This window comes from Pleurodeles waltl, chromosome 2_2 (assembly GCF_031143425.1).
Source record: "Pleurodeles waltl isolate 20211129_DDA chromosome 2_2, aPleWal1.hap1.20221129, whole genome shotgun sequence".
Lineage (NCBI taxonomy): Eukaryota > Metazoa > Chordata > Amphibia > Caudata > Salamandridae > Pleurodeles > Pleurodeles waltl.
This window is the reverse complement of record NC_090439.1, coordinates 892,712,815-892,731,346: the sequence shown is the minus strand read 5'-3', so window position 1 is coordinate 892,731,346 and position 18,532 is coordinate 892,712,815. Positions and strand designations below refer to the sequence as shown.

General features: G+C 45.5%; 1 protein-coding gene across 2 annotated transcripts in view; it reads left to right on the top strand.

Moving 5' to 3' along the window:
- The window catches only part of AZIN1 (antizyme inhibitor 1), a 483,491-nt gene that overhangs the window by 368,540 nt on the left and 96,419 nt on the right, over positions 1-18,532 (top strand). For both annotated transcript variants that reach the window (XM_069220587.1, XM_069220589.1), the window contains exon 9: positions 16,196-16,361. In XM_069220587.1, the coding sequence (XP_069076688.1) occupies positions 16,196-16,361 (166 nt within the window). The remainder of the gene's footprint in view (positions 1-16,195; positions 16,362-18,532) is intronic.

The following is an 18,532-nucleotide window of genomic DNA, read 5'->3' as shown; positions in this document are numbered from 1 at the left end:
AAATGCACACTGATGCCAGTGTACATTTTATTGCAAAATACACCCCAGAGGGCACCTTAGAGGTGCCCCCTGAAACTTAACCGACTGTCTGTGTAGGCTGACTAGTTCCAGCAGCCTGCCACACTAGAGACATGTTGCTGGCCCCATGGGGAGAGTGCCTTTGTCACTCTGAGGCCAGTAACAAAGCCTGCACTGGGTGGAGATGCTAACACCTCCCCCAGGCAGGAGCGGTGACACCTGGCGGTGAGCCTCAAAGGCTCACCCCTTTGTCACAGCCCAGCAGGGCACTCCAGCTTAGTGGAGTTGCCCGCCCCCTCCGGCCACGGCCCCCACTTTTGGCGGCAAGGCTGGAGGGAACAAAGAAAGCAACAAGGAGGAGTCACTGGCCAGTCAGGACAGCCCCTAAGGTGTCCTGAGCTGAAGTGACTCTAACTTTTAGAAATCCTCCATCTTGCAGATGGAGGATTCCCCCAATAGGGTTAGGATTGTGACCCCCTCCCCTTGGGAGGAGGCACAAAGAGGGTGTACCCACCCTCAGGGCTAGTAGCCATTGGCTACTAACCCCCCAGACCTAAACACGCCCTTAAATTTAGTATTTAAGGGCTACCCTGAACCCTAGAAAATTAGATTCCTGCAAACTACAAGAAGAAGGACTGCCTAGCTGAAAACCCCTGCAGAGGAAGACCAGAAGACGACAACTGCCTTGGCTCCAGAAACTCACCGGCCTGTCTCCTGCCTTCCAAAGAACTCTGCTCCAGCGACGCCTTCCAAGGGACCAGCGACCTCTGAATCCTCTGAGGACTGCCCTGCTTCGAAAAAGACACGAAACTCCCGAGGACAGCGGACCTGCTCCAAAAAGACTGCAACTTTGTTTCAAGGAGCAGCTTTAAAGACCCTGCAACTCCCCGCAAGAAGCGTGAGACTTGCAACACTGCACCCGGCGACCCCGACTCGGCTGGTGGAGAACCAACACCTCAGGGAGGACCCCCGGACTACTCTACGACTGTGAGTACCAAAACCTGTCCCCCCCTGAGTCCCCACAGCGCCGCCTGCAGAGGGAATCCCGAGGCTTCCCCTGACCGCGACTCTCTGAAACCTAAGTCCCGACGCCTGGAAAAGACCCTGCACCCGCAGTCCCCAGGACCTGAAGGACCGGACTTTCACTGCAGAAGTGACCCCCAGGAGTCCCTCTCCCTTGCCCAAGTGGAGGTTTCCCCGAGGAAGCCCCCCCTTGCCTGCCTGCAGCGCTGAAGAGATCCCGTGATCTCTCATTGACTTACATTGCGAACCCGACGCTTGTTCTAACACTGCACCCGGCCGCCCCCGCGCCGCTGAGGGTGAAATTTCTGTGTGGGCTTGTGTCCCCCCCCCGGTGCCCTACAAAACCCCCCTTGTCTGCCCTCCGAAGACGCGGGTACTTACCTGCAAGCAGACCGGAACCGGGGCACCCCCTTCTCTCCATTGAAGCCTATGTGTTTTGGGCACCACTTTGAACTCTGCACCTGACCGGCCCTGAGCTGCTGGTGTGGTAACTTTGGGGTTGCTCTGAACCCCCAACGGTGGGCTACTTTGGACCAAGAACTAAGCCCTGTAAGTGTCCTACTTACCTGGTTAACCTAACAAATACTTACCTCCCCTAGGAACTGTGAAAATTGCACTGTGTCCACTTTTAAAACAGCTATTTGTCAATAACTTGAAAAGTATACATGCAATTTTTATGATTTAAAGTTCCTAAAGTACTTACCTGCAATACCTTTCGAATGAGATATTACATGTAGAATTTGAACCTGTGGTTCTTAAAATAAACTAAGAAAATATATTTTTCTATAACAAAACCTATTGGCTGGATTTGTCTCTGAGTGTGTGTACCTCATTTATTGTCTATGTGTATGTACAACAAATGCTTAACACTACTCCTTGGATAAGCCTACTGCTCGACCACACTACCACAAAATAGAGCATTAGTATTATCTATTTTTACCACTATTTTACCTCTAAGGGGAACCCTTGGACTCTGTGCATGCTATTCCTTACTTTGAAATAGCACATACAGAGCCAACTTCCTACACATGTTCACTAGCAATTGTTAGCCTTTGTGGAAATCACTTGTGTTCCCCCCCCCCCCAACCTCAGTCAGGGTTTAGGGCTGGGAGTCGCTGAAAAGCCTAGTCTCCAGCTTAATAGGAGGTACGGCAGCTTTGATTCTATTAGATCTTTGCATGGTTTTCTCTACAGTCTCCCATCAATTGCTTCTTCAAAGGCTGGAGGGCATACAAGACCTGGTCCTGACCTGGCTATGGTTCTTTTTACAGGACCATTTTTCACTAAAGCACATAACTCTAACTCATACTCTGACTTCCAGAGTGCCACAGGGTTCGTCTTTAAGTCCGACCCTGTTTAACATCTGTGTGCGGCCTTTGGCTGACATGGTGGAAGACAGCACTTTCACATTGTATGCGGATGATACCCAGATTATTGTATCTTTTTCTCAATGAAGATCATAGCTTTGCTCCCCAAATTCTTGCCTCGCCAAGGTGGCGACTTGGGAGAACAATAATTCTCTTAAACTAAATGGGAATAAGTCTGAAATTTTACTGGTTGGTAATCAACCTGATCTTTGGGACCCTTATTGTTAGCCTTTTCTGGGTATGGCTCCTACCCCTGCTTCAGTAATTAAGAACTTGGGTTTTTGGCTAGATGACACATTCTCTACAGATCATCACAATAATAAAGTAAACTCACCTTTTTCGGTGTCCTGAGGTGACTAAGGAAAACTCGTCTCCTTCCCTTTTCAGCTCAAAGGGCGGTACTACAGGCACTAATCATTTTGAGGATCAATTAGGGTAACATTCCCTACCTGGGGAAGTAGAATGCTGTACTTAGATGCCCAGAGGTAGTTCATAGTGTGCCCTTGGGTGCTTTTTCATCTTCCTAAACACTCTTCAGCCTCAAATCTTCTTCAAGACCTTCATTTGCTCCTGATTAGCAAGCAAGTTTCATTTAAAGCACTGTGTGATGTGTTTAAAGCTTTGACAAATTTCTGTCCACTCTCTCAGGTCACTGGTTGCACCATATTGTCCCAGTCGTCCTATCCGCTCCAGTAATCTGAATCTTGCATTGTTCCTTTGGTTTAGCAACGCTTGACAAGGTGGTCGGTCCTTTTCCTATTAGGGCCTCAAACTGTAGAACTCTTGGCCAACCTCATGGAGATCTTGTAAATCTCTTGGTATGTCCAGAAAGCTCTTGAAGATGTGGATTTTCTAACTTTATTTTTGGTGTTCCCGGTTTACCTAGCGCTGGGAAATCCTTTTGGCTAGCCATGTGCTTAACAAATCAGTATATAAATAAATTCCCGCCTGTCTTGGAAGGGCATTCTGCTGCCCTATATTGTTGGGCTATATTGTATTTCTCATGTCATGTTTGTTTCCCTCTGCTTCCTCTGAATATTTGTGTATTTGTGGAGCTTGTCAAACCGTATCTTATTCTGTTGCTTCCGTGGGTGTCTTATTAATTTAGTCTGTCACTTAATCCCTTCTAAAGTTGGGTCAGCCTTGTCCGAACTGTCCTTGGTAAGCTTACATGCTTCACTCTAGTCATTCCTTTAATGTATGTTTTGAACACTTCACATGCAGTTCCTGGGCTCTCAACAGGGCCAGTGTTCCTTTCCAAGTATTCATTAACTGACCAGCACGCCTATATTCAGCGCCTTGAGACCCTGTGGGTGATTAACTGCGCTTTACAAATCCTTGATTGATTGATTGTCTAAGTTCATCGCAGAAGGCAGGAATCTGTGTGTGTGTGTGTGTGTGTGTGTGTGTGTGTGTGTGTGTGTGTGTGTGTGTGTGTGTGTGTTTGCGTGTATGAAGGGAATCTCCAGATTTTTGGTGGAGGTTCACTATCCAGTGCCACTAGTGTCGACAGTACTGATGCCTGGTCTGATACAGTTTTTGCCAAAATGTGAGCTAGCCATTTTAGTTGTAACATTTGTGGTTACAAATCAGTAGACTTGCCAAGAGTTTTATATACCAATTGTGTATAGTCTTTAGTGTTGTTATGCTGGTTTTGCCATTAGTGTATGAGTAATGGTATGGAATTGTAATGAGATATTATATTGCGCAGTTCTTTGTAAGCCGCAGTTAGCAAACTGAGTGTGTTAGCATGTCTGTCCATATTGGGGCCTAAAACGAGGTTGAAATCGGCCCAGGCATTATATCTCCCCCAGGAAGCAGTGCTCCCTTCAGGTCTTCCACTCTCTTGATAGAATATGGATGTATCGCTATTATGGCCATTTTTGTTCATTATGGTGATGAGCATGCCTCTTAGCAAACCATGTACCTACTGGGGGCGGCCTTCTGCATCTCAGGATGCTACCCTGGGCTAAAAGCGCCCTTTTTAATGATTCACTTCATTGCAGTTTTCCTTTTGAATGCGATAAATGTGCTTCTAGCAACTCCACTGATACTATGAATTTGCAAAGTAGTGAAATTATTGAGCCATATTAACATATATCCCTTTTCTCTCTCGAAAATCCGGGGGCCTCATCTCTGGTCCTACATTTGAGAAGTCTTACAATTATGTACCTTTGCCAGGACTGCTGGAGGGGGGCTCTACACTAGCTGTGTGTGGGCGCTCTCCACCCCAAAGATCAGAAAAGCTTGTCCTGCCAAAGGCTTCTGTGAAGAGCTAGCTGCTCCTCAAATTCCTCCATCTTTTTATGGGGATGTCTTCTGGGAGCCCTGTTATGTTAAGGTTATTCTTACCAGATCTTGCTTGCAAGCCTCCATTCTTGTTTTTGACCACTTCTATGCCTTTTCCATAATACTGATTTTTGTTTTCATTAACCCCTTCGCTGCCAGGCCTTTTCCCCCTCAGGTGGCAGGCCTTTTTTTGGCTATTTGGGGCTATTTGGGGCAATTTGCGCTTAGGCCCTCATAACATTTTGTCCACATAAGCTACCATGCCAAATTAGCGTCCTTTTTTCCCAACATCCTAGGGATTCTGGAGGTACCCAGAGTTTGTGGGATCCCCTGAAGGAGACCAAGAAAATAGCCAAAATACAGCAACAATTGTTTGGCATCAGCAAAGGGTTTGCAGTGCTAAAATCACCATCTTCCCAGCTTTCAGGAACAGGCAGACTTGAATCAGAAAACCCAATTTTTTCAACACAATTGTGGCATTTTACTGGGACATACCCCATTTTTACGATTTTGTTGTGCGTTCAGCCTCTTTCCAGCTATTGACAGAAATGGGTGTGAAACTAGTGCTGGATCCCAGAAAGCTAAACATTTCTCAAAAGTAGACAACATTCTGAATTCAGCCAGGGGTAATTTGTGTAGATTCTACGAGGGTTTGCTACAAAAAACAACAGCTGAAATGAAAGCATATTGAAATTGAGGTTAAAAAAACAGCCATTTTTCTCCACGTTTTACTCTAACTTTTTCCTGCGATGTCAGTTTTTAAAGCAATATACCGTTAGGTCTGCTGGACTCTTGTGGTTGCGGGGATATATAGGGCTTGTAGGTTCATCAAGAACCCTAGGTACCCAGAGCCAATAAATGAGCTGCACGTTGCAATGGGTTTTCATTCTATACCGGGTTTACAGCAATTAATTTGCTGAAATACAAAAAGTGAAAAATAGGTATCAAGAAAACCTTTGTATTTCCAAAATGGGCACAAGATAAGGTGTTGAGAAGCAGTGGTTGTTTGCACATCTCTGGGCCCATACTAGCATGTGAATTACAGAGCATTTCTCAAATAGATGTCTTTTTTTACACACGGTCTTACATTTGGAAGGAAAAAATGTAGCGAAAGACAAGGGGCAATAACACTTGTTTTGCTATTCTATGTTCCCCTAAATCTCCTGATAAAAATGGTACCTCACTTGCGTGGGTAGGCCTAATGCTCGCAACTGGAAACGCAACATGGACACATCACATTTTTACATTGAAATCTGACGTGTTTTTTTGCAAAGTGCCTAGCTGTAGATTTTGGCCTCTAGCTCAGCCGGCACCTATGGAAACCTACCAAACCTGTGCATTTTTTTAAAACTAGACACCCAGGGGAATCCAAGATAGGGTGACTTGTGGGGCTCTCACCTGGTTCTGTTACCCAGAATCCTTTGCAAACCTCACAATTTGGCAAAAAAAAAACTGTTTTCATCACATTTGTGACAAAGTTCCGGAACCTGAGAGGAGCCACAAATTTCCTTCTATCCAGCGTTCCCCCCAAGTCTCCCAATAAAAATTATACCTCACTTGTGTGGGGGCCCAGGTGCCTGCAACAGAAAGGCCAAAAACCTGTAGAGATTGAGGGGATAGCACAGTTGTGATTCTACAAAGTAAAGTCAGGAAAATATGTTTTTTAAGCAAATTTTGAGTTTGGCAGAGGAGTCTGGGTAAGAAAATGTTGGGGGATCTACGCAAGTCACACCTCCCTGGACTCCTTGGGGAGTCTAGTTATTAAAAAAAAAATGTCTGGGTTTGGTAGTTTTCCTTAGATGAAGGCTGCACCCAGGACTAAAAACATAGGTGCCCCCTCCCCCCAAACACAGGTAGTTTTGTAATATCATTTTGATTTGTCCACGAACTACTGTGATGTTCCAAACACTAAAATGAAAAGAAACACACTTAGGTTATGTTAAAAAGACCCTTCACCCACCAAACAAGTTGGTGGCATGCTTCATCATCTGGGTCCCACCTGAGACACCTAGTGTCACAGGTGTGCTGTGACGCCTGATTACAGTGGAGCAGGTTTTGTCATTTTTACCACACATACTGGTTGGATTTGGCACAAGGGTGAGTGATGGTTCAGTAGATCAAATTTTATTAACAAGACATTTCACAGAAATGAAATGCACTGTTAATAACTGAAAGGCCAAAAAACTGAACCAATGACTCACAGCGCGTGAGCTGTAAAGCCGCGTCAAGGCACCAACCGCTTTACAGTCCATTCACACACCTTTTCACAAGACCATTCATGCCATCAGCCACAGGGCTACCACATTACAACACTCGCATCGAAAGACAGCGCCACTCAAGGGCCCATCACTTACACACTTACATACGCCCACATGCCTGATACAGCAATCACACTAGCTGATGGGAGTGTGTGGACTGACGTTTGGCTGGCACCGCCAGCCAAGCGCCACCCCACGCACGCCACCAGCCAAGCGCAACCCAACGCACACCAGCCAAGCGCCACCCCACGCACACTGCCGTCACTTTTTTGTTTATAAACAAAGAAACCACTAACTAATTATAAAATAAGTACAAAACTACAAGCACAAAAGCTCTAACTGAAAACGTGACATAAATATGAAACTGAACATCTGAAAACATAAAGCAGACAGTTTACGCTCACGGTATTTCCCCCAAAAAATGTTGGTGTGGTAACTCCTGAAACAGCCAGCCACGCACAGCCCAGGCTTTGAAGGGCAATTGGGGCAGTACATCGGCTCTCCCTCCGGATACCTCTTCGGGCACACAATCTACATTTCTTGGTTGGCAAGTCTTTTTTGGGAGTGGGAGGAATGTGATCTGGGAAGTGGCGATCATTCACATCGTCCACCACTGACACTCTAGGAACTCTTGCCTGTTCCACCACAATAAGGCTCTCTATCACTGACTCCTGAAATTTAACAAATTTCATCCTTGACTCAGGTGAACAATCCTTGAACACAATAAAAGCGTTAAAAGTTGCCAAATTAAATACATGTATGGCCAACTTTTTATACCGCATGTAAGACTTATGAAGAGCAGTGTAAGGTTCCAACCTCTGATCTACTTTATCAACACCACCCATGTGCTTATTGTAGTCCAAAATGCACGCAGGTTTGCACACTTAGGCAACCTGACCCCAAGCAGTCATGCGGGAAATACTCTCATCATGGATCGTAGATAGCATGTACACATCCCTCCTGTCTGAAAATTTCAGAGCTAGCAGCTCATTATTCCGCAAGGCACAGCACTGTCCCCTCGGGATTTTTTTTTTTTTTTTACAGACAAGCTTTCTTTGATAGCCTTTCCGGTTAGAACAGATTGTGCCACAAGCAACAGTGTCCACTCTAAACAACTCCTTGAACAACTGCACTCCAGTGTAGAAATTATCTCCGGACAAATGGTGACCTTTAATAAACAGTCGTCTTCCAAGTTCCCACACAATTTTCTCGCTAACTCCAAAAGTGGGAAGACAACCAGGGGGGTCAATACTGGAATCCCTACCAGTGTAGACCCGGAAATTATACACTTATCCTGTACTACTTTATGACAGCATATTCAATTTAATTCCATACCGTGCCCTCTTACTAGGAATGTACTTCTTAAAAACCAAATGCCCCTTGAACAGGACCAAAGACTCGTCCACACTTCTCTTTGCCTGGAACATACACCTCTGAAAACCGATCTAAAAAATGATCAAGGACAGGACTAATCTTAAAAAGACAGTCACAATCAGGGTGATCTCGTGGCAAGGCTAAAGCATTGTCTACAAAATGCAGCATACGAAGAAAAAGCAAATATCGATTATAAGTCAAAGTTGCAGGAAATATAGCCGTTGCTATCAAGGGACTAGTAGACCAATAAGAAGCCAGTGACCGCTTCCTTATCAACCCCATAAAAAAAGTCAAACCTAAAAACTTTCATCTCTTCCAGATTTGTGGGAACCCACTGGGTAGCTCTAGACTGGGGCCTAAGACTGGCAGCTTTGTCCATCAACTATTGCTCCTCATACAAATTAGTCTGCTCAACAATCTCTTCCAAAAATACATCGTCCATAAACAAGTGAAAGAAATTGACAGGCAAAAAGTTTTCCATATTGACTCTACACCATGGGAGACCAGTTAATGCAGGTAACTGTGGCTGCTCCATGTTTGGGGCAATCCAGGTGTCAGGTTTTCTAATGGGAAACCCTTCAGCCCCAGGCTGCTGCATGCTTGGCACATCAATGTCCTGCTCTAAAACAGGCCCTTCATCTGCACTGAGAGTGGCTTCCTCATCAGAAGAATCCTCTCTGACAGAAAACTCACTGCCAGAATCTCACTTCCTCCTCGTCCTCAGATGCAGAGTCAGTCTCATAATCATGGTCAGAAGACAACTCAAAAAGCATGCCAACAACCTGCTGAGCGGTCACTCTGCGGCTAGCCATGATCCTTTCTAACAACAAATGGATTGCCAACAACAACCAGCACGGTCTAAAATAAGTAATAAACAAAGTGTAGCTTTATCATAAAGAGTTATGTGCTAAAAAACTATACCACTCACTTGCCTAAAAAAGCTAGACTTAACAGCAACTACTCTGCACAGACACAGCAATCACCAATGATATTGCACTAAAAAGAAAAAAGCAAATTAGACATAAGACAACACAAATATAATTGTCCACAAATCTAAGGACAATTTCACACACAATCCTGCATTTAGTACACTACCTACAAACATGTTATGCATGCATGTCAACAATACGCCTTTGAAGTAAATTGCTTTTACTTATCTAAAACATGGAACTATGCAAACCGCAAGCATCCACAGCAAAGGAAGCAAAAGATTTGAACTAGAACAAAAAGAAGAAATAAACTATTATAATCACAAATACAAATACTTCGCCCATTGACAAACACCCTGCCCCCAAGAACGTAGAAATTTTTGCTGGTGCCTAAATGGCCAACACTAATTTCCCTCCTGGGGGGGTGCCCCCAAAACCCACAATCCCTGGGGCGTAGTGGGTTTCAACACCCTGGGGGCGAGATCGACCAAAAACATGGCCGATCTAGCCCCAGGGGGGGTTGAAACATATAAAAAAGTATTGCCCCCAGGGCAGCGACCCTTGCCTAAGGGGAACAGATGGTATAATCTCCCCCCCCATAACCCCCCCCCCCCCCCCCAAAAACTTAAAATCCCTGGTACCTAGTGGAGTATTGCTGATCACGATCGTGAAGCAGGAATCCATTGAAAACAGGCACAGGGGGAAAAGAAAGACTCTTTCCCCCTATGTCTTTCTAGCGCCCCCCCCCCCCCCCCCCCCCCCCCCCCCAAATTACGGACTCACCTTTTCTCTCAACGTGCTGGAAGCAAATGGCTTCCAGCGTGTCCTCGGCAACATTTGATGACGTCAGCACACTGTGAGCGTGCTGACATCATCAGATTGCTGGGGGGAGGGTGCGGGGGGGCTCAGGTGGAAGGGGAAGCGATTCCCCTTCCATCCCCGACTGGTGGGTGTGGGCCGGGTGCAGGACGAGCTGGTCTCATCCCAGGCACACAGCAACTGTGTTCCTGGAGGAGACCAGCTCGCCCTGGTCATGGGAGAGGTTAATTGATCAAATATCTGCTGCTTCCGAAATATGGTGCTGTACCATATCTAGTGTGGAGGCTTTTTTGTCCATTTTTTCCTTCATCTAATCTGCTCCAATGTTCAGAGTCCAGGATACCGTCTATTCCATTGATGCTTTTTTGCATTGCCAGAAGGAGTGCTTTTGATGCCTCCCTTGTCCTCAGTTGATGGGCCAGGCGCAGATAGACCAATGTCCTCTGAATGTATGACAACTTGTCTTATTTTCAAGCAGTAGTTTGGATTGGCTCTGGTCGTTCTTTCATTCCACTGGTAGCTCTCAATTGATAGCTTGCTCTATGGTGGATATTCTCTTATGTCCAGATTCTCAGTCTGGTCAGGGTCTGTGGTCTACAGTGCCTTGTGTCCACCTCTCGACATGTCTCATGCGGGTTGAGTTGTAGTCCTTTGTCATCTTAGAGTACCTTTTATACGATCTCACGTTTAGGGCATTGAAGGGTCGAGCTCGTTAGTACCAGATTGTTATTTAGGGGTCTTTATTCCAATGCAACACTGAGTCTATCAGCTTCGCCATTCTTATCTCTTTATAAGTTGGGGTTTGGTCAGTCTACATGGTGGAGATCATGGCACCAGCTGAACCCAGTGTCTTGCTTGGGCACTCCTGACAGTATCCACATATTTGCCACTTCGTTAGTCCAGGAATGCTTATTGCCATGGGCCTTTAGGTCGCAGTACCATCAAAGTGTCCATCTGGGTCCAGGTCACAGGATTTTATCATCGTTGTGATGTGCTTTTTAGGTTAAACTTAGCCGTGCGCAAGGGCACTTTCATTCTTTCTTGGGCCTGCCTTTCAAATGCCCTTCATTCGTAGGTAAGTGCTTTACGTTTACCCAGCCTTGAGGCTGCTTTGTTACGCCTTGCAGACTGACCCTGTTACATGGTGTAAGGAAATGCCTCCTTGGCATGGTTACCCCCTGACGTTTTGCATTTGCTGATGCTATGTTTTGATTTGAAAGTGTGCTGAGGCCTGCTAACCAGGCCCCAGCACCAGTGTTCTTTCCCTAACCTGTACTTTTGTTTACACAATTGGCACACCCTGGCATCCAGGTAAGTCCCTTGTAACTGGTACCCCTGGTACCAAGGGCCCTGATGCCAGGGAAGGTCTCTAAGGGCTGCAGCATATCCTGTGCCACCCTGGGGACCCCTCACTCAGCACAGACACACTGCTTGCCAGCTTGTGTGTGCTGGTGAGGACAAAACGAGTAAGTCGACATGGCACTCCCCTCAGGGTGCCATGCCAACCTCACACTGCCTATGCAGTATAGATAAGTCACCCCTCTAGCAGGCCTTACAGCCCTAAGGCAGGGTGCACTATACCATAGGTGAGGGCACCAGTGCATGAGCACTGTGCCCCTTCAGTGTCTAAGCCCAACCTTAGACATTGTAAGTGCAGGGTAGCCATAAGAGTATATGGTCTGGGAGTCTGTCATACACGAACTCCACAGCACCATAATGGCTACACTGAAAACTGGGAAGTTTGGTATCAAACTTCTCAGCACAATAAATGCACAATGATGCCAGTGTACATTTTATTGTAACATACACCCCAGAGGGCACCTTAGAGGTGCCCCCTGAAACCTTAACCAACTACCCGTGTAGGCTGACTGGTTTTAGCAGCCTGCCACACTCGAGACATGTTGCTGGCCACATGGGGAGAGTGCCTTTGTCACTCTGTGGCTAGTAACAAAGCCTGCACTGGGTGGAGATGCTTATCACGTCCCCCTTGCAGGAGCTGTAACACCTGGCGGTGAGCCTTAAAGGCTCACCCCCCTTTGTTACAGCACCACAGGGCATTCCAGCTAGTGGAGTTGCCCGCCCCCTCACGCCACGGCCGGAGGAGATAATGAGAAAAACAAGGAGGAGTCACTGGCCAGTCAGGACAGCCCCTAAGGCAACCTGAGCTGAAGTGACTCTGACTTTTAGGAATCCTCCATCTTGTAGATGGAGGATCCCCCCAATAGGGATAGGAATGTGACCCCCTCCCCTTGGGAGGAGGCACAAAGAGGGTGTAGCCACCCTCAGGGCTAGTAGCCATTGGCTACTACCCTCCCTGACCTAAACACACCCCTAAATTCTGTATTTAGGGGCTCCCCTGCAACCTAAGAAGAAGACTGCTGAGCTGAAAAACCCTGCAGAGAAGACGGAGACACCAACTGCTTTGGCCCCAGCTCTACCGGCCTGTCTCCCCCCTTCTGAAGAAACTGCTCCAGCGACGCTTTCCCCAGGACCAGCGACCTCTGAATCCTCAGAGGACTGCCCTGCTCTAGAACAACCAAGAAACTCCAGAGGACAGCGGCTCTGTTCAGCCAAGACTGCAACTTTGTTTCCAAAGGAGCAACTTTAAAACGACTGTTTCCCGCCGGAAGCGTGAGACTTGCTACCCTGCACCCGACGCCCCCGGCTCGACTTGTGGAGAACAAACACTTCAGGGAAGACTCCCCGGCGACTACGAGACTGTGAGTAGCCAGAGTTGCCCCCCCCTGAGCCCCCACAGCGACGCCTGCAGAGGGAATCCCGAGGCTCCCCCTGACCGCGACTGCCTGACTCCCAGATCCCGACGCCTGGAAAAGACTCTGCACCCGCAGCCCCCAGGACCTGAAAGATCGGAACTCCAGTGCAGGAGTGACCCCCAGGAGGCCCTCTCCCTTGCCCAGGTGGTGGCTACCCCGAGGAGCCCCCCCTTTGCCTGCCTGCATCGCTGAAGAGACCCTTTGGTCTCCCATTGATTCCAATTGAAAACCCGACGTGTTTGCACACTGCACCCGGCCGCCCCCGTGCTGCTGAGGGTGTACTTTCTGTGCCAACTTGTTCCCCCCGGTACCCTACGAAACCCCCCTGGTCTGCCCTCCGAAGACGCGGGTACTTACCTGCTGGCAGACTGGAACCGGGGTACCCCCTTCTCCATTGAAGCCTATGCGTTTTGGGCACCACTTTGAACTCTGCACCTGACCGGCCCTGAGCTGCTGGTGTGGTAACTTTGGGGTTGCTCTGAACCCCCAACGGTGGGCTACCTTGGACCCAAACTTGAACCCCGTAGGTGGTTTACTTACCTACAAAAACTAATAAATACTTACTTCCCCCAGGAACTGTTGAAAATTGCACTAAGTGTCTAGTTTTAAAATAGCTATATGTGATTTATTTGAAAAGTATATATGCTATTGTGATTATTCAAAGTTCCTAAAGTACTTACCTGCAATACCTTTTATTTGAGATATGACATGTAAAATTTGAACCTGTGGTTCTTAAAATAAACTAAGAAAATATATTTTTCTATACAAAAACCTATTGGCCTGGAATAGTCTGAGTGTGTGTTCCTCATTTATTGCCTGTGTGTGTGTACAACAAATGCTAAACACTACTCCTTTGATAAGCCTACTGCTCGACCACACTACCACAAAATAGAGCATTAGAATTATCTCTTTTTGCCACTCTTACCTCGAAGGGGAACCCTTGGACTCTGTGCATACTATTCCTTACTTTGAAATAGTGCATACAGAGCCAACTTCCTACACATGGATTACTGCACAATCGGCCAGATACCTTAGTGTGGTGCACAATTTTTTTATTTTGCCTCGCTGCTTTGCGATGTGTGGCCGTATGTTTCTTCGTCTTCCTCGGTTTCTTTGTGGTGTCTGCGCACAAAGGTTGCAAGCTGGAGGGGATTCTTTCTAAATATTTTTTTTTTAATGTTCATGTAACGCAAATTCGATCGTAGGAGCACTAGAGTTTCATATAGCGTGAACTCTAACAGAGGAGCGCTTTACATGAGGACCACTTTACAAGTTTAGCCGTTGAAAAATATACAAACTGGAGCATTTACAAAAGGAAAAACACAAATCTTCAAAGTAGCTCTCCCAGCACAGCTGGCGAGCCAGTGCTACAATATTCAATGCATTTGGTAAACTTGCCCCATAATGCTTTGCAGGGTGTTTCTTTTTCATAGCATTTTTGCCCATAACTCAGCCTGTGGTGGTCCTACGACAGTGGGACCACCACCAAACCGTTCGGCAGGACACTTTCTATCTAGGTCAGCTGTGGTTCCCCACCCTGGTGGGGTGGGAGGGGTTGGGCAGAATAAATAGTGACCTCTCCCACAATTCAGTGTATTTTTATGCTCGGTCATGGCTGGAACGCTTGTTTTTACAGCGGAGAGTCGTTTGTGTTTTAAGAACCCTGTTTCTAATAGCCTTTCAGTAGGACTGCTGGGCCTGAAAATGTGTAAGGCACTACACCCTCTAGGGGCTGCATTCATGGTTACAATGCATTACTTTCTGCCATTTTGTTTTCCTGTTATGCCCTCATGGGGCTGACTTTATGGTTACATGACCATGTTTCTTACAAATGCTATTTTTATTACGGTGCCCTATAGGGGCTGTTCTGAGCATCACAGTCCAGATACTACAATATTTGCTGCACTCTGTTTTCGGGCATTCCTTTTACAAAATATTGTCACTGCACAACCTGCTCTTTCTGACTAATATAAACAATAGCAATATTTTTAATTTTTTGCTGTAGATAGAGGAAGGTAAAAGGAAGTGATTTAGTTATATGCAGGGCCACTGGAATTATGTGGCAAAGAAGACCTACTTATGTGGCACAGTTGACCTACTAGTGGCAAGAAAAGTCCAGTTAAGCATTTACAACGCCAGTAGCTCTAATTCAAGCAAATGTGAGACCCATTGCATTGCCGATGCTTGTTTCAACTGATTCTGCTCCCAGGCGCTGCTGTTTCTTTTCAGGAAGCCTGGGCATTACGAGCCATTACACTTATCTGGCTTTATCTGTCCAGTTTCTTGTATTCTCAGATGCTCGGGTTTACTCACAGCAGAGGCCCCGATCCATCCCAATAGCACCACTACTCAGAACTGAGTCAGCCATCTCTCTCTGGAACACTACCAGAGCTTGACACGTACCACAAGGCAGCAGCCTGCTCCACATCGCTGGGCCCACCGGGCGTCCCCATGCTCCGATATCAAAGTCCATGACTCCTTTATTTCCGAGACATACATGTTATTGCTCAGTTATGTTCTTCAGCAGCAGGAGCATCTGTAGTTTCGGCACTCTGCCGCCCCTAAACACATCTACAAACTCTGTATATAGCAACTTGTCAAAAACTCTACGTGTAGCGTTTTGTTGTTTTCCCACCAGTCAGTATTATGCAAATTCTGGATAACTACTCTGCCGTCTGTGATCAGCTTGATTGTTAAAAATAAAGCCGTTTCCAGGCCTCCCAGTCAGCCATCGCATTACTGTTAATATGTATTTGCATAAGGAATTCATATGTATGTTTTCTTAACGTGATTTGGTGCTGCTCAGTAAATATTCCTGATCTGCTGTGTGCAGGCAAGTGAAGAGGAAAGCAATTAAGTGTCCCGTAATCAACCTAAATTCTGTGTCTACATTTTTGATCAGTTTCTTCTAGCAACAGCTCTGAGGCAACCATGCGAACTGGCCTTGCAGCACAAAAAAACCCCAAAGAAAATGAATCAGTTAACTTATTTATAATTTAAAGTGTCTAAGTATTTGCTTAATGTGCCTAAGACTTCGAACCATAACTAGAATTGCAAATGTTTCATTTGGGCTTACAATCTTGTGCCCATCTTGGTAACTGGCGCCGTGTAGTTAAACATAGTAACATCTAAATGCCGGGGTTCAGGAGAGACTGTTTATTTGAAATGGATTTTAGTTTATGGATTATTTTTAAGCATTAACTGGTGCCCATGACCAAAGCTCCACTGAACAACGGGCAAAAGTAATAAGAAGACAAATGTATTGTAAAAGTGTAATAAATGGTGATGAATGGCTCTCCATTTGTAAAGAATAGTTCATAACCTGTTTTTTGGGCGTTTCTTAGATAAATCATGCTATCAACACTTTGCTGGAGATATACTTTCCTGAAGAATGTGGCATTCAGTTGATTGCTGAACCTGGAAGCTACTATGTTTCTGCTGCATTTACTCTGGTAGTGAAGATAATTGCCAAAAAGATTGTTGAATATGAACGTCAACTTTCCTCTGAAGGTAATGTTTATTTTCTGAGTGACATTCCTGTGGTATCTTCTGGTTGCTATCCCACCCTAAAGCAGAGTCATCTGTCCAAAATGCAGTTTTGTTTTAAGTGCAAAAATATACGTGCAGTGTCTTAAGCATATCGCACATTCAACACTCATGTTACACGATTTCCAAGTTGTCTGTTCGTTTTTTCAAAACTAAATTTTTTATCTTCTTATTGTCCCCACCCTAACCTCTTCTGTATTAGAACTATTCCCTATTAGCGTTTCTTTTTTAAAACAAAGTGTACCCACTGCACTTACTTGGGCTGTGCTCTGTAGTTAGGTAATTTATAATAAAGACAGACCCTTTTGAGATGATGCATATCTTGAGTGTGGTGGTATCCGACAAGCCATTACCTGTCTAAAGCCTCCTAGGGAAAGAAGAATGGTTTTATGCTTGTTGTGTCTCTCTTTGATCTCTCACTTTGGCGCTTGTTTTTTTATTACTGTGTGGATAGTTTAACATCAGTTGTTTACATGTAGTGTAGTTTGATGTCGTTTTGGTATGTTGTTAACTGTTCCGCTTATTTCAGTTTGAGTGCCCTTCCAGACTATATGCCGTTTCTCCAATGCGTTCTAAAGGGCTGGAGTATTGACATATAGTACACATCAACACTGCCTGGGTTTTAAATTTCCACCAGTCTTTAGCGCTTATATTTTTTTCAGCACTGCAATCTCCTAATGTTTATTGAAAAACTTTCCCGGGAATCTTTAGCAACATGCCCAAAACCCCTTTCATACTACAGCAGTTGTCCACCTCAAATACTATATTGCTCTCACACTAACACAAAAATAGCTGCACTTATTTGACTTCATAGAAAGTCAGTATTTATTAATGTGGCTTCCCATGGTATTAAACCTGTATCAACTTGATTTATAAAATTCTGATAGGTTTTCGTTTTAGCTATGTCCTCCGGTGTCCCTACTTTCTTACACAGCATTTCACATACTTGCATTATACTTCCCCAAAGAACTGACTCCATGTAGCTTAGCTGGACCCTCTTTCTCAACAAATCATGTTCTATTATAGTCTTAACTGAAGTCCACTGTACAGCATCCAGAGATACTCACTTGTTGTCATCAACCTCCCTGTTCCAATGTACGTGATTAGAGTAACCACAGAGGAGGTCAACACACCTCATTGCAAGGCTGGACTACCTCAGTACTTGCTGTCACAGTGCAGGAAACTGAAGTGTGTGACACGCGGGAGCAGAGGGTTCCTAATGGGCTAGGCCCTCACCTGCTCTGCTGACCCCTCTGTTCTCCATTCCCATTCCTTCATCAACCTCTCTCAATTTACTATTTTTGGTGTGATTCACATACCTGTCACACGAGGAAATATTTATTAGAAGCACCAGGTTTGTAGTAGGTATTGTGGATAACATGCTGTGCACTATTTTGCCATCTAGTCTTGGGCTCCGAATACCGCAATTTATTGTTCTTCAATTGCTTTGTTTTGGTTTTAAAGAGTGCACGGTGCATCTTGTGGTCACGCCACTAAAACCCACAATGCCTTGAGGCACAATCCTTCTTGGAGTGCTTTTTATGAGCTCTGTTTAAGAGCAGATGGTTCGTGCACCATTCAACCCTTGCAGTGAGTGAAAAACTAAAGGTATGGAAGAAAATACTAGGACCTGAGCTTGAAGGGAAATTTCGGAGTGAAACGAGATACCATTTACTTTGGCAGTCATGTCGTAGTTTATTTACTCTCCTTCCTAGCGTTCAGGTAGTCTGATAATGAATCCTAGGGTAATGGTACGTGAAATGATGCTGACTTTTATATTGTTATTCTCTTCTAGACTTACACGCTAGGCATTATTGTATAGTAATGCAATTAAAAATATTGTTATAAGGGCACATACTGATATGCCAGGAAAGGTGTACTGGTGCGGATAAATACAATAAGTGCAGCAAATAACCATCTTACAAGTTGGTTACTGAAAAGCCAAGTTTGTATCGCTTTCCTGAAGGACAGCAGATTCGTTAAGTCAAGCGCAAATACAGCAGAGGAGCGTTTCAAACCACAGCACCTACAGCCAAAAAGGCCTTTCAGCTGCCCTGCTGCATTTGAATCTGGGGACTCTGAGCAGATAAGAATTAGATGAACACAAGCTCCTGTGAGTCTGCCACTGCTGAAGT